At 31.4% G+C, this 13269-nt stretch overlaps 3 protein-coding genes across 5 annotated transcripts; 2 read left to right on the top strand and 1 right to left on the bottom strand.

Annotated features, from left to right (window-relative positions):
* Positions 1-2773: 2773 nt before the first annotated feature.
* Positions 2774-4410, top strand: LOC117212199 (S-phase kinase-associated protein 1). The gene is made up of 3 exons (XM_033456761.1): positions 2774-3007; positions 3383-3661; positions 3842-4410. Exons 2-3 carry the CDS (start codon positions 3383-3385, stop codon positions 4049-4051), a joined length of 489 nt encoding a protein of 162 aa, XP_033312652.1. The 5' UTR covers positions 2774-3007; the 3' UTR covers positions 4052-4410.
* Positions 4411-4549: 139 nt separating this feature from the next.
* LOC117212197 (beta-alanine-activating enzyme) lies at positions 4550-9464 on the top strand. 3 transcript variants are annotated; one of them, XM_033456758.1, is made up of 11 exons: positions 4550-4852; positions 4924-5185; positions 5259-5717; positions 5793-6172; positions 6255-6343; positions 6416-7335; positions 7403-7554; positions 7634-7797; positions 7869-8009; positions 8095-8132; positions 8222-8360. In XM_033456758.1, the coding sequence occupies exons 1-10, from the start codon at positions 4849-4851 to the stop codon at positions 8122-8124; spliced, it is 2601 nt and encodes an 866-aa protein (XP_033312649.1). In that variant the 5' UTR covers positions 4550-4848; the 3' UTR covers positions 8125-8132; positions 8222-8360. The 3 variants fall into 3 exon arrangements, with proteins under 3 accessions (XP_033312649.1, XP_033312648.1, XP_033312647.1); XM_033456757.1 differs by having other exon boundaries at positions 7676-7797; positions 7869-8132; positions 8222-9464; XM_033456756.1 differs by having other exon boundaries at positions 7869-8132; positions 8222-9464.
* Positions 8676-13224, bottom strand: LOC117212198 (rab GDP dissociation inhibitor beta). Its single transcript, XM_033456760.1, has 5 exons — positions 12848-13224; positions 10966-11379; positions 10648-10861; positions 10386-10568; positions 8676-10312 (listed from the first exon to the last, which is right to left on the bottom strand). Exons 1-5 carry the CDS (start codon positions 13006-13008, stop codon positions 9956-9958), a joined length of 1329 nt encoding a protein of 442 aa, XP_033312651.1. The 5' UTR covers positions 13009-13224; the 3' UTR covers positions 8676-9955.
* Positions 13225-13269: the final 45 nt, after the last annotated feature.

The following is a 13269-nucleotide window of genomic DNA, read 5'->3' as shown; positions in this document are numbered from 1 at the left end:
AGACTTAGCGGCGCCTTTGGGGCGAAGGATCTGCGTAATTCGGCATTTATCACCGCAACCATTACGTAGTATAGAGCAGCTATATCGACGTACGTCACGAAGAAAGATCTTGCTTTATTCTGTGATGTCACTACCCCTTATGCTTAAATTTTTCATCTGTTTGAACCCAGGCCAAATACGTCGCATCTCATTTCTTTCAGATTTTTGGCGACCATTAAAAAGAACGGTAATATTTTAAGTAGTTTGAACAAAGTTAAATAATTTTAATAATCGATGACAAATTCGAAGAAGAGATCCAGAATCGTATCGATGCTTTCATGAAAGTTGACTTCATTCGACGAGAATTTTAATAAGGTTTCACGCTCGAGAGATGGAGTGAAGTCGTAGCTTTTACAAAAGGTTCTCGAAGGATGTAAAAGACACCGCGAGCTATTTAGAAGTAATCTCGTTAATATCCACTACGGTTATGATCGCTCTTAATAGTTGCGTAAGATTTATAATCTTTGTCTTTACCAGTCTCGTTTCCTTTTCACTCTTATTCTTTGAGTTACATATAAAATTTGTCCTGGAGCTTTTTAAGCTTCTTTAATTATTAGCGATCACGTTCCCCAACATTTCTTCGACGTTCACTGTGTTCAAAAAACCATTTCGTAAAATCAGGTGAAATACTTATGCAATTGCACGTTTAATTAAATTATTGACATGCTTCATGTAAAATTTGAACTTTCAACGAGTCACGAAACTTGTGAGTCCTCTTTCGTCTTTTCTTTCAGTTCAATTAACCGTTTCCGATGTTTTTTGCAATAGATGTATTGTTTTATCTTTTTGCTCTATCATGGTTAACATGTAAGTATACCAAGCAACCTGTAAATGTTTGTGCAAATTTATATCTTTATAAACATAATTGTGGAAATGATATTTCTTTTACCTACTAGATATTATAACTAATATTATGTTTATGGATGTGTGCGAGAACCCGAAAATGTCGGCAACCCGATAGTCGGAATAAGATACCAAATCAGGACGGGTTGGGTTTCCCAAAATTTCGAAATTCTCCAGTATGTCGAAATTCTCTCGTCTCGACCAGATATTATTAGGTTTTCTCATACTTCTAATACTGTACTTCAGATATTTCATATATTTTTGCAATGTTCAGTTATGTACGATATGTGTACTTTTAAATTTATGCACAAATGTATGAGCCTTTACAGTGTGACACTGAGAACTATCAAATATATGCACTGTCAATCATATGTATTGGAATACTACCGAATAGGAGGATGTTTAGTACAAATTGAATACTTTTCACAGTTTTTATTTGCTGGTTATTTAATTTGCATCGTATGTGACTTAGAATCTAAAATAGAAAATAAAAAAGAACTAAATTTTTTCAACCAATATAACGAGTATGTGTTCTAATATTTATGATTGACAGTGCATATACATATAGGATACGTGTTTCTAGAAAACATCGTTTTCATCGTAAACGTATGGTATCTTTCAATAACTTTTCCATTTCATTCAATTGGACGATTGATTGAAACGTTACGACTCATTCGTTTATCTTGCTTCGAGTAAACTAACTCGCATTAATGCATCTTTCGACGCATCGATAGTAAAACTACCCTAGCGAACGAGTCCTCTCGTTCCATTCGAAGGATCGATCAGCGGGGAAATCAAACGAACTTTTTGATACGGCTATCGAATCAACGTGACGTAGCTCTCGTACTCTGCTTGTAATAATTGTACTTTTGCGAGAAATTGTTCACAGCTTTCCAACCGATATGTATAAAGGATAAAAGAGGAACGATGAACAAAGTAAAAAAAGAATAAAGTGAAATCTAATCTTTTTCATCATTCGTTTCTGCAATGGAGAAAATATTGTAATAATTGTAAGACTAAAAAGAAGAAACAATGAACGAAAGAAAGGGAAAGAAGATGAAGAAGACGACTTACGGTAAAAGAGGGTAAGTGAACATGCTTAGGCTATTTGGTTGGCGCCTAGACAAGTATCCCTCTCATATGAATCCACTGCTCGTTTATGCATTCCTACTTTCATAGATTCTCTTTCGGCCGAATCATTTGAGCAATAGTAAGGCATAATTTTATGGTTTCAAGTGATGGGGTCAGATGCTCTTGTTTTTATCATGGTTATACCGAAAATCATATGGCTCATTATGGTAGAAAATTACTGTGCAATTTTTTTCTATCAACTCATATTCTATTAACTTAACACGATACCTCGTAATTTTTTAGTATCCAGTGATGTACTCTTAGGCGCCACGCGGCTCGAATAATAATTCGATATCTCTGTAAATATAGTATCAAGTTTCTTCATTGCAAATGATTTTTATGCAAATAAAATTCGTGCAATAATTATTTATTTCTGTGCATCGTTCTTAAAACGACATATCTCTTTTTATAATGTAATTATAATTAGTACTTTGTAGCTGATTAAAGATTTTGTATTTCTTCTGATATTGTTAATGTCTTCCTTCCGTGAACTTATCTATGCAGTTTAATAAAACGCTTTTCAAACGCTGATTGGTTCTTGAGAATACCTATTGAATATATACAAAAATCAACTGATTTATTAAATACTTAATATAAAGAAGAAGATTTATAATTAAATACAAATTACATTTAATCTAGTATTTTATTGTTATGACTTTAAAATTAAAATAAAATTTAATTCTATGATAAATCGAATTTTCTTATGTGATTATTGCGCAGTACCGTGGCGCCATCTTACACCAAATTCAGTGTATCGCATAAATTCATGTTCCCTCCATAGCAAAACTACAAAGAGAAAAAGAAATAGTAGAGTAAGGACGTAAATAGGTTCTCGACGCATTGAAAAGGACAGCAAACGAATATTGAGTGAGAAGGAGAGAATAGAAGTTATAACGGGAGCAACAAAGAGCAGGAGAACAAGTGCCTTCTGCTGATCAACGGTGTAGCAAATTATTCAATATTCCTGTACATTGACTACGAGAAGCATTTTACGGTGATTACTCTGATATTTTGTCGAATTTACATAAGAGAAATTCAATTTTCTAACTCAGTGTTTAGTCTTTCAAAATAGTTAATACTCTTGAGCAGATAACTTATTACAAGAAAATGTCGTTTGCACTAAATGTTTTGCTGTATGGACGAAGTGTTTGTGTATCTCAAAATTTTTTTATAACCTAATAGTGCATGAAAAAGTATCTTGGCAATTATTTCTTGAATAATGGATATACTTTTTAACGTATTGAAATGAAAGAAACAACGATGCTTGTATTTAAATAAGAAAACACTTCGTTTATGCACAGAAAATATTTTTTTCGAAACTATGTAGTTGATGAGCATATTATAAGTAGTGGTTGAAAATTTATTCTAGATGCCTAACATCAAGCTACAAAGCTCCGATGGTGAAGTTTTTGAAGTAGATGTTGATATTGCAAAGTGTTCGGTCACTATAAAGACCATGCTGGAAGACCTTGGAATGGACGAAGATGAGGAAGAAGTGGTACCTCTTCCAAACGTTAATTCGGCTATTCTTAGGAAAGTAATACAATGGGCTACTTATCATAAGGACGATCCACCTCCACCTGAAGATGATGAAAACAAGGAAAAGCGTACTGACGATATAAGTTCTTGGGACGCAGATTTCTTGAAGGTAAATATCTCATTTCTGTTAACATTATTTATTTTGTAATATTAATGTTAGTTTAATATTAATTCTTTTATTAATTATTAGTATTATTAATAGGTGATGTTTGAATATATATAATACATACATACAATAGTACATAAAAACATATAATTTTAAATTTAATTAAACTTTATAAATTTATAGGTTGATCAAGGAACTCTGTTTGAACTAATTTTGGCTGCTAATTACCTTGATATTAAAGGATTATTAGATGTAACGTGTAAAACTGTTGCTAATATGATAAAGGGCAAAACACCCGAAGAAATTCGAAAGACATTCAATATTAAAAATGATTTTTCTGCATCCGAAGAGGAACAAGTTCGCAAAGAAAATGAATGGTGTGAAGAAAAATAAAATTGTTTGTGGATACCTGTTTTCTTGGTTATTAAAAAATTCAGTTCCAATGTTTGAAACTTTAAAAGTTAGTACGTGACTTCTATTGTTTTGAAGAAGTCATTAAAATCGTCTCAGCACTTTCCATTCAATGCAGCAAATAGTGTATACATTTTAAATTTAAGAATGAGTCACCTTAATGTGTTTGTGGTTTATTTATTTCAGATTCCTTATATAACATTTAATAATACCATTTAGTGTGCATAATGGAAATTAAACAAGTTTGTAATATTGTAATGATTGTTATCTCTACTTTAGGAGTATAGTAGATCTGCATAACTATTGTGTTTCATTTACATAGAATATAAATTTAATTTCTACCTTTGACAATTTTTTTACATTATCCTTATATCCTATGATAGAAAACTATATAAATGTGAAGTAAAAAATTGTTTGTAAATTTATGAAAAGAGAATTTATGTTAGCATAAATTGTTAATAATAGTTGATAATTGAAATATACCCTTGAAAGTGAAATAAAAATACATATGTCAACGCGCACGCATGCGCGTAAATGTGTGTATGTTACGTTTTCTAATGCAAATGTGTAAATACAAAATGTATACTATTTTTTCTAACAAAGAAGCAACTATTACATTTTACAACAACAAATACAAATGAAGAAATTATGTATTGTAATATATAACGAAAAAATTATAGTAAGTATTTATTTACTATGTTAGAAAAACATGCGACGTAACCTATAATCAAAGCTTTTAAAATATTAAAGAATTAATATCGAATGGCATTTAATACATAATGGGTGAGTGTAGAGTTTAAACATTCAGTATCCTAGTTTTAATTAATACGTATTAAAATATGTAATTATCTTAGATAATGAGAAAGAGAATTTCCTATTTTATCCCAATGGTTCAAAAAATCTTGCAAAAAAGTTACATGATATTTGTAATTGGGATCAACTTGATAATATAGCTATAGAATATCATGATTTGCAAGAAATCGTCTATATAAATTACAGAGAACTTCTTGTTACACAAAGTTTGATTTCTGATTATTTAAAATGCATAAAAAACATTGAATTTATTGGTATAAATTTTGATATACCTGAATATTGTGTAATTTCTGTGATACTTGGGTAAGATTTTAAATTGTTTGAAATATCTGAGATATTGACATAATAATTATATTTATGATCTTTCTTTTTATAGAATCCTAAGTAGTGAGCATAGTTTTGTAAATATACCTGTTGATTCAACAGAATTCATGAATCTAAAAAACCATTTAAGTTTACATTATTTCTTTTCAAAACAAATGGATGTTGAGGGGAATATTGTATACAAATTTAAAATACACAGAGAATGTATTTACCTTATTAAAATCAAAGACGTACAGAAACAAATTACCCAAAAAGTAAAACAAAATTATTACGCTTATGCAATTTCTACATCTGGTTCAACAGGAGCACCAAAAGTAGTCAGAGTACCCCACTCATGTATAGTCCCTAATGTTTTAGACTTGAATAAAATACTGGGAATAACAAACTGTGATAAAATTTCTCAATTTACAAATTTTACATTTGATCCTAGTATTATTGAAATTTTTCTTGCTCTTTCAAATGCTGCAACACTATTCATGGTATCAAAGTTATTGAAAAGTGATCCAAATAGGTAAATAGTAATTATGTAGGGAAATACAATTTTTATATGGAAACCTGTTTTTATATAAATCTTCTTTATTTTCAGGCTTTTGAAAGAAAGTTATTCTAATCAAATTACTGTACTACAAATAACTCCATCAGTTTTTATGTATAGCTGGACAGCCGAATCTTTAAAATCTAGTATTTTAAGTAATAATACTTTATTAAGAGCTATTCTCTTTGGCGGAGAACCTTTTCCTAAACTAGAATTAATTTCTGAAGCCAAGCATCCTTATAATAATACCAAAATCTATAACATCTATGGTATTACTGAAGTATCCTGTTGGGCTAGTATTAATGAAATTATGATAACAAATACACAATTTAATGTACATTGTTTGGGTCAAGTGTTATCACATACTATATTTCAAGTTAGGAATGAAAGAGATGAAGTAATTACAAATGGTACAGGGTTCCTTTATATAGGTAATTTTACTATTATAGAGATTTTATTTTAATTTCGTAATACCATAAGAAAAATTGTTATATGTTGTATGTTTTTACGCAGGAAGCAATCAAAGAGTGTGTCTGATCAATGATGAAAATATTGAAGATTTAGAATTACCAGTATTTCGTGATTCTGGTGATATAGTTAATGTGAGTTAATGTGAACATAGACAATACTTAGTAACAACTATAATGCTAATAATACATATATTTCTATTTCAGATTGATGAAGAAGGAAGGATATTTTACAAGGGAAGAAGGGATAGCTTTATTAAAAGATTTGGGAATAAAGTAGATTTATCAAAGCTTAAAGAATTTGTATTACAAATAGATTTTGTGAAAAGTTGTTACGTAATATGGGATGATAGTTGCCATCATTTACATTTATATTTTTCTACTAAGGAGAATGTCACAAATAATCATAATATAAATACTGATATAATGGAACATCTCCACAAATTAGATTCTTTATATAGACCAGATAAAATTCATTTCATGGAGCATATTGAATTTACGTCTAGTGGAAAAATTTCTTTAGAATTTTTAAAAAAGTATCACATACAAAGAATGGTAATACATCAGGCAATAGAAAACATTGACTTCCAACAAATTAAAATTGCTTTTAAATCAATTTGGAAAAATAATTTACAATGTGAAAATGATGGATTTGTAAAATTAGGAGGAACATCTGTAATAGCACTTCAATTATCAAGTACTATATCTGAAACACTAAACATAGAATTTCCTGAATTAATTGGCATGCTTTTAATGGATGCTACTATCGACGAATGTCTTAGTTATATAAAAAGTGTTATATTGAATAATGATCAAAAGAAAATGATCAATCTCAAATCTCATTTTAATAGTACTAAAGAATTCCCTTTAACTAATATTGGTAAAGAAGACATGAAGTCTTTAGAAGATTCTCATGAAAAAAGAAAAACTTGTGACTTGATGATTCAAACAAATGAGATATACACCTGTCAGTGGTATAAGTGTAGAGGACAAACATGTAAAAATGTGTCAGATATAAATGAAGAACACAAGTTACAATATAACGCAATTTCAAATGTTAAAATATTAGAAACTTATGATTTGAAAAAATGTGTAGATGCATCACCGACTGTATTCCATTATTCAGAGTAAGTATATTTTTAATGAACTATTTTGAATATAGTCTGTGACTCGATGAAGAATTATTTTATTTAGTGGAAAAACATATGCAACTGTTGGTTCTCACTCTGGTTTTATTTTTACTTTTGGATTACAAGAGAACTGTCGTAATTCTACATTTAAAATCAAACTACCTGATAGGGTTGAAGCCTCAGTTTTGGTTTTGGATGATTTCAGAGGTATAGTGGGTAAGTTTCTTAATCAAAAGTAGGTTTCTTAAAAGACAAAAAAATCTATTTGTGTTTCCTTAACTTCTTTTTCTTACAGGATGTTATGATGGTAATATATATTGTTTTCACTTAAAAACAGGGGATATTATTTGGAATCATCAAACAGGAAATGTTGTAAAAAGTTCTGCAATATTGTGTAAAATAAAGGGAATAATATTTGTTGGTTCTTATGACTGTTATATATACTGTCTATCTGTGAAGGTATCTGTTCAAAGTGACATTAAATGATACAAAAAAAAAAAGATAATGATAATAATAAATATACATTATAGGATGGATCTGAAGTTTGGAAATCTAAATTCGGTGATGGAAGTGTTAGCGCATCTGGTTGTTTACATGTTTCATCAGACACTGTATTGTTTGGAACTTTAGATGGATTGTGTCTAGCACTTCAACAATCATCAGGAAAACTTGTATGGAAGCATAAATTGTCAGATCCAATTTTTGTTGCTCCTTTGTCACTGAATAATGGGCTTGTCTTATTTTGTTCTGTAACAGGACTGCTATGTTGCTTTGATGTTGAAGTAAATGTTAAGGTAACATATATAAAAGAATTGGATATATATATACTCATTATTTCGTAAAACTAATCGTTCTTACTTGATTTTACTTTTCAACTTTACAGATGTGGTCTTACAAAATCAATGGCAATGTATTTTCATATATTGTGAAGCAGAGTGATACCTCCACAAAGCATGAAACTATTATTCTAGCTAGTCAAAATAAGAATGTGTATTGTTTAGAATCAAAAGATACAAACTTTAAAACTAAACCAACATTAAAATATATATTAAATTTACATTCACCAATCTTCGCCACTCCCTGGTGTGAAAATGATTTTCTGTTCATAGCATGTACAGATGGCACTTTAAATATTTATAACTCTATAGAAAATAGTTTGATAAAAGTTGAAAAACTTCCTGGCGAGGTTTTTTCATCGCCAGTTATTGATAATAATATTATAATCATTGGATGCAGAGATAATAACGTCTATATTCTAGAACTTGTTTAAATTATAGTTGGTAAGTAAATATATTAAGTATTCGTTGTGTCATGAAATGGATAGGAATACAAATTAATGAAATTAATATAGTATGATTTATTTTTTTTATGACTGTCATTACAGTTACGTGAATAACGTTTTAGATAAAGTAATAGGGGATCACGTATCTTTGTTCAATAAATTTCATATGTAATACGAATTCGCGATACGCTTACAGTTTGAAGCAAAATGCAAGCGAAATAAAAAATTCTGAGAAATAGCCAATCACTCATCAACAAAACATTCACGCATACGAAAGTGCACACGTATAGTATTCAAAAACAATGTACGTCTGTGTATACTTGTCTCTTTTAGATGTTTCTCTATCAATAATGATGACCTTATAAATATTGGTCAAAAAAATATTCCAATTCTTAAGCTCACATAAAATAACAATATCTCAACGATTCCACATTTTTTCTATATTCTCACTCTTACGTATTTGAGATTTATATATATCTATGTAATTTATGTAAATGGTTGGCCGCTTTTTTCTGCTTTCAATATTTTGACATAAATTTTCTACAATCTTTTCTGTTACAGGCAATTAGTTTTTGAAAGTGCTTCAATTTATATGTATGAACTTCGTATCTTTTAATTTATATGTTTGAAATTTGAATTAATATCATAACTAAATGTGCAGAATTATGACATATTTTCTAATGCTATACAGCGACATGCTATTTATATAATTGCGTGTAGGATTCATTTTTTTAAATTACTTCTATATTGTACCTCATGACTTTTTGACTACTGTAATTAGCAATATAACTATAGGATTCTGTAACATTTACAATCTCAATAAACAGTTATCCTTATGTTTTAATTTGATAGTTAAAATATGATACAATTATAAAGTCACGATAATCGGCACTGTCATATTTAATTCAAATCTCATGTCAGTGACGAATACATGGGTACACAAACCGTATAATAAATTGCATTTTGTAATTGTTCAAAATTTATCGACGAATATGCAGACGACAAATATTCTAGTATTAATCTTTTTTTGTGTGTGTGTGAAAATGGTCGTACACGTATACTTTAGACATAATGTAAAAAGGGCAGTTTATAGAATTAGATTGGGATAAATTTGAAAAATAAATTTTGAATAACGTTTGCGTTTGTCATTAAAGTTCTCTATTAAAGAGAATCTAGGATTAGGCATAAGTCTATTAGCAGATTGTATCTGCTCTGAGACTTCGGTAAACACCGATGTTATCGGTATACACACATTACATTATGTTGCTTGCTCGCTTTTTTCAATTCAGCATGAACTAGTATTAAAACTGACCAGTAACCGTAATTATCTTATGGTTACTGATCTTCATCGCCTAGGTCTTGCTTTACTTTGTTAAAATCGAACTCCTCGCCAGTGGCTCGTTTAAATATATCAAGAACATCTAAACAAGTAGTTTCAAAATGCGTTGTGGCATCATAACTGGTTGATATAAAAATCTGACTGTCCAAACCGTTGTCTGTTGGTTCCATATAATCAGAAACTGATATGAACTTTTGTTTGATTGGTCCTAGTAAATCCAAGCCAGGTTTGATTTCGGCCTCCGGATTTTTCGTTTCAACTGTAGTAGATACCATAGCTATGAACCATCCTTTCGCCGCTACTTGATGGGTATGTGATACTAGAGATACGTAGATATCGGAATTACGATTAACCTAGGAGATGGAAACAAATGAATACAATGACAATATATTGGAACACGGAAACAAAATGTAAATTTCTATTTACTTGTTTCTGAGGAATAATAATTTGCGTTGACAGGGCATCTGCTGTATTCGGTATAGGATGGTCTAAAAGACAAATGCATCTTATCACCTGACCCACTTTTTTCACACGATCAGGTACATATGTGGGATCACAAAATACTTGTTTGCATTGGGCTACTTCATCGCCAGAACGTACACCAACAACCTGCGATAAAAATCAATAATTAATCATGGATTTAATTCAGTAGTTTCCTTTTAATTAAAAAAAAAATTCAAATTTGTACCTTTCCATCCTTTATAACGATTTCGTCGATCGGTTTGTCCAACATATACGTTCCACCATAAATCGCGCTAAGTCGTGCGAAACCTTGAGGAAGTTCACCCAAGCCGTACATAGGATACAGATATGGTGATTTTCCGTAACGTGCTAAACTATCGCTATACAATTTAATTCTTCTTATAGTAGTAATTGCGCTTTGGCTTATATATTCGTCGTCTCTGAAACAGCAAAATATTAGCGCATATATCAATCATCAAGTTATTAATATATTTTCAAAATAATATTTATGTTTATATAAATATATATATATATATATTTTTACCTATAAAGGGCTAATGCATGCCCTGTGAAATCCTGAGTGTTTTTATCGAGATTAAACTTATTGTACAAAGCGCTCATGCTATTATTAAATGGATCGAAGCCGTCCCAAGTTCTGGGGTCGTCTTCTTGCATGTTCTGCACCCATATAAGGAAACTACGAAAACGTCTTTTCTCGAAAAGGCCCATTAAATCGCTGGACAGTGCTTCTTGCTGATCTATCGGCACCTTCGAAATCTTGCCGGATTTATAGACATACGATCCTTCAACGCACTTGAATTCCAAATAACGCGTCACGCCTGTGTGAATTAGCAGTTTTACCAACAACCCATTTGCCATCAGGAACTTTGGAATCAAATCAACGTTCCAGTCGCGACCACGACCATAAGCTTCATCCGGCGGTGGGGCTTTGAATTTCCTAGATAACGTATGAGAAACTAAAATTAATTATCATAATATTTCACTAATGCGACATATTTCTTTCTGAAAATACAGTTTGAATTTTTGCAAAACTTTCGATAACGCTAGCAGTATGAAAGTACCTCCTATGATTATTATCAGTTTAAGAAATAGTATCTAATTATTAATAATTTCTAATTATTAATAATTTCTAATTATTAATATTTACCAATAAAACGTTACAATGGTTTTCATTTATTTTTTCGATATATTCAAAGTGAACGATCAAATAAAAAGTATTTTATCAGCCAATAATCGTAAATTTTATGCGAATATGAGAAAGAAATTATATAGTTTCTTATTAATATTACGACAATCCGTTCTGGAAAGCAGTTTCGTTCCGTTTACTTTCACATCGTTTTTTAAGCATTCTTTCGATCGGATTATACGCGAGTGCAGTCGAATAACAGTTACTGTTACAACAGATGGGTAGTTTAGATGCGTGTTATAATTTATTGAGTGCAACCGGACACATGATAACCGTCTCCCCGATGAACCAGAAGCACAATCATGCGGTTGTGTTATCGTTCTTCGTGTCATAAACAGTAGAAGAAAACACGTTATGCCATCAGATTTTTTTATTTTTTAAAGAAAAATCTTCGAAAGAATTTAATAAAAATTAATTTCGATGTATATAAAAAACACTCCTTTTCATATAAAAAAATTAATGGAAAAGAAACGATATTGAGTAAAAGAATCAGAGTAACTTTTATTTGAAATTTCGAATTGGCACAGGGAGGCAAACATATGTTCAATTTCACAGGAAGTGTACTGAGCTAACGGTACCACTTCGATTATCCAACATATTTCTCCTGCTAAGTTCTTAAACACACGACAGATTAATCTCGTATCTTGTCATGTATTCTTTTTGTATTCGAAGCGATTAAATAGATATACATAATTTTTTTCGAATGATAAATGAAGGTATGTGGAAGGAGGTGAGAGGTGGGAGGTGGGAGATTGAGATGGACGAGCGAGTGGCAAGGAAAAATGTATCTTAAAAGGGAAATAGCGTGTCGCGGTAATTGCAAAATACTACACAGCTAATTCATTAAGTTCGATGGAGCATGTATTTCTCTGGGGCGGGACCTTCCCCCCTCCCTCTTATCGAATGACGTTTTAGTCAATCTCCCGACAGAATTGTTTAGAAACGAATGAAAATTTGGAAGCAGTTGAAGAGTAACGACGCATCACGGCAGGTGAATACGTACGTCACGCTTCGCTTCGGGATGTGCTTAACGGAAGAATTTAACCAAACGATAATCAACGGCTATCGCGAAATAAAACGGGGAAAAAATCAATATTAAAGACGAATCATTGCATCGTACGAGTAGTTGATCACACAGTTCCAAATACGATACTAATGCCGGCAATAGTATGACATTAAAATGGACCATGGGAATATTTGATTGATCGAAATAACTTACGCGAATAGATCATCCAGAGGCGTAATCGAGGCAGATTCACCTCCGTAATATTTATTCCGATCTACATGGAGCACTTTCTTCCCACTGACCGATAGCATACCCGAAAGTATGCATTCCTTGAGTCCGGTGCCCAGCACGATCGCGTCGTATTCTTCATTCATGTTGCTCGAAATGCAGAGAAATTGATCACAGCACTGAACGCGAGGTTCTCGTGAATCTTTCTTAGGAATGCTACAAAAGTCGGAAAAACGATAGCACACTGCCGCGCGTCTGCCAACCTGCACGACTATTATGCCGGAACGGAAGACCTCGTTCTTTCGCTCGTAACTGATGACGGAGTTGCTGGTAGAACGTCGGTAGAGGTGGTGTTACTGATGATGGAGCTACTGCAATGTTACATTCTCCCTAGGTTCTCGCAATTC

This window comes from Bombus bifarius, unplaced genomic scaffold (genome assembly GCF_011952205.1).
Source record: "Bombus bifarius isolate JDL3187 unplaced genomic scaffold, Bbif_JDL3187 scf7180000008286, whole genome shotgun sequence".
In the NCBI taxonomy this organism is placed as follows: Eukaryota; Metazoa; Arthropoda; class Insecta; order Hymenoptera; family Apidae; genus Bombus; species Bombus bifarius.
The sequence above is the reverse complement of the archived record's forward strand: the minus strand, read 5'-3'. Positions and strand labels throughout refer to the sequence as shown.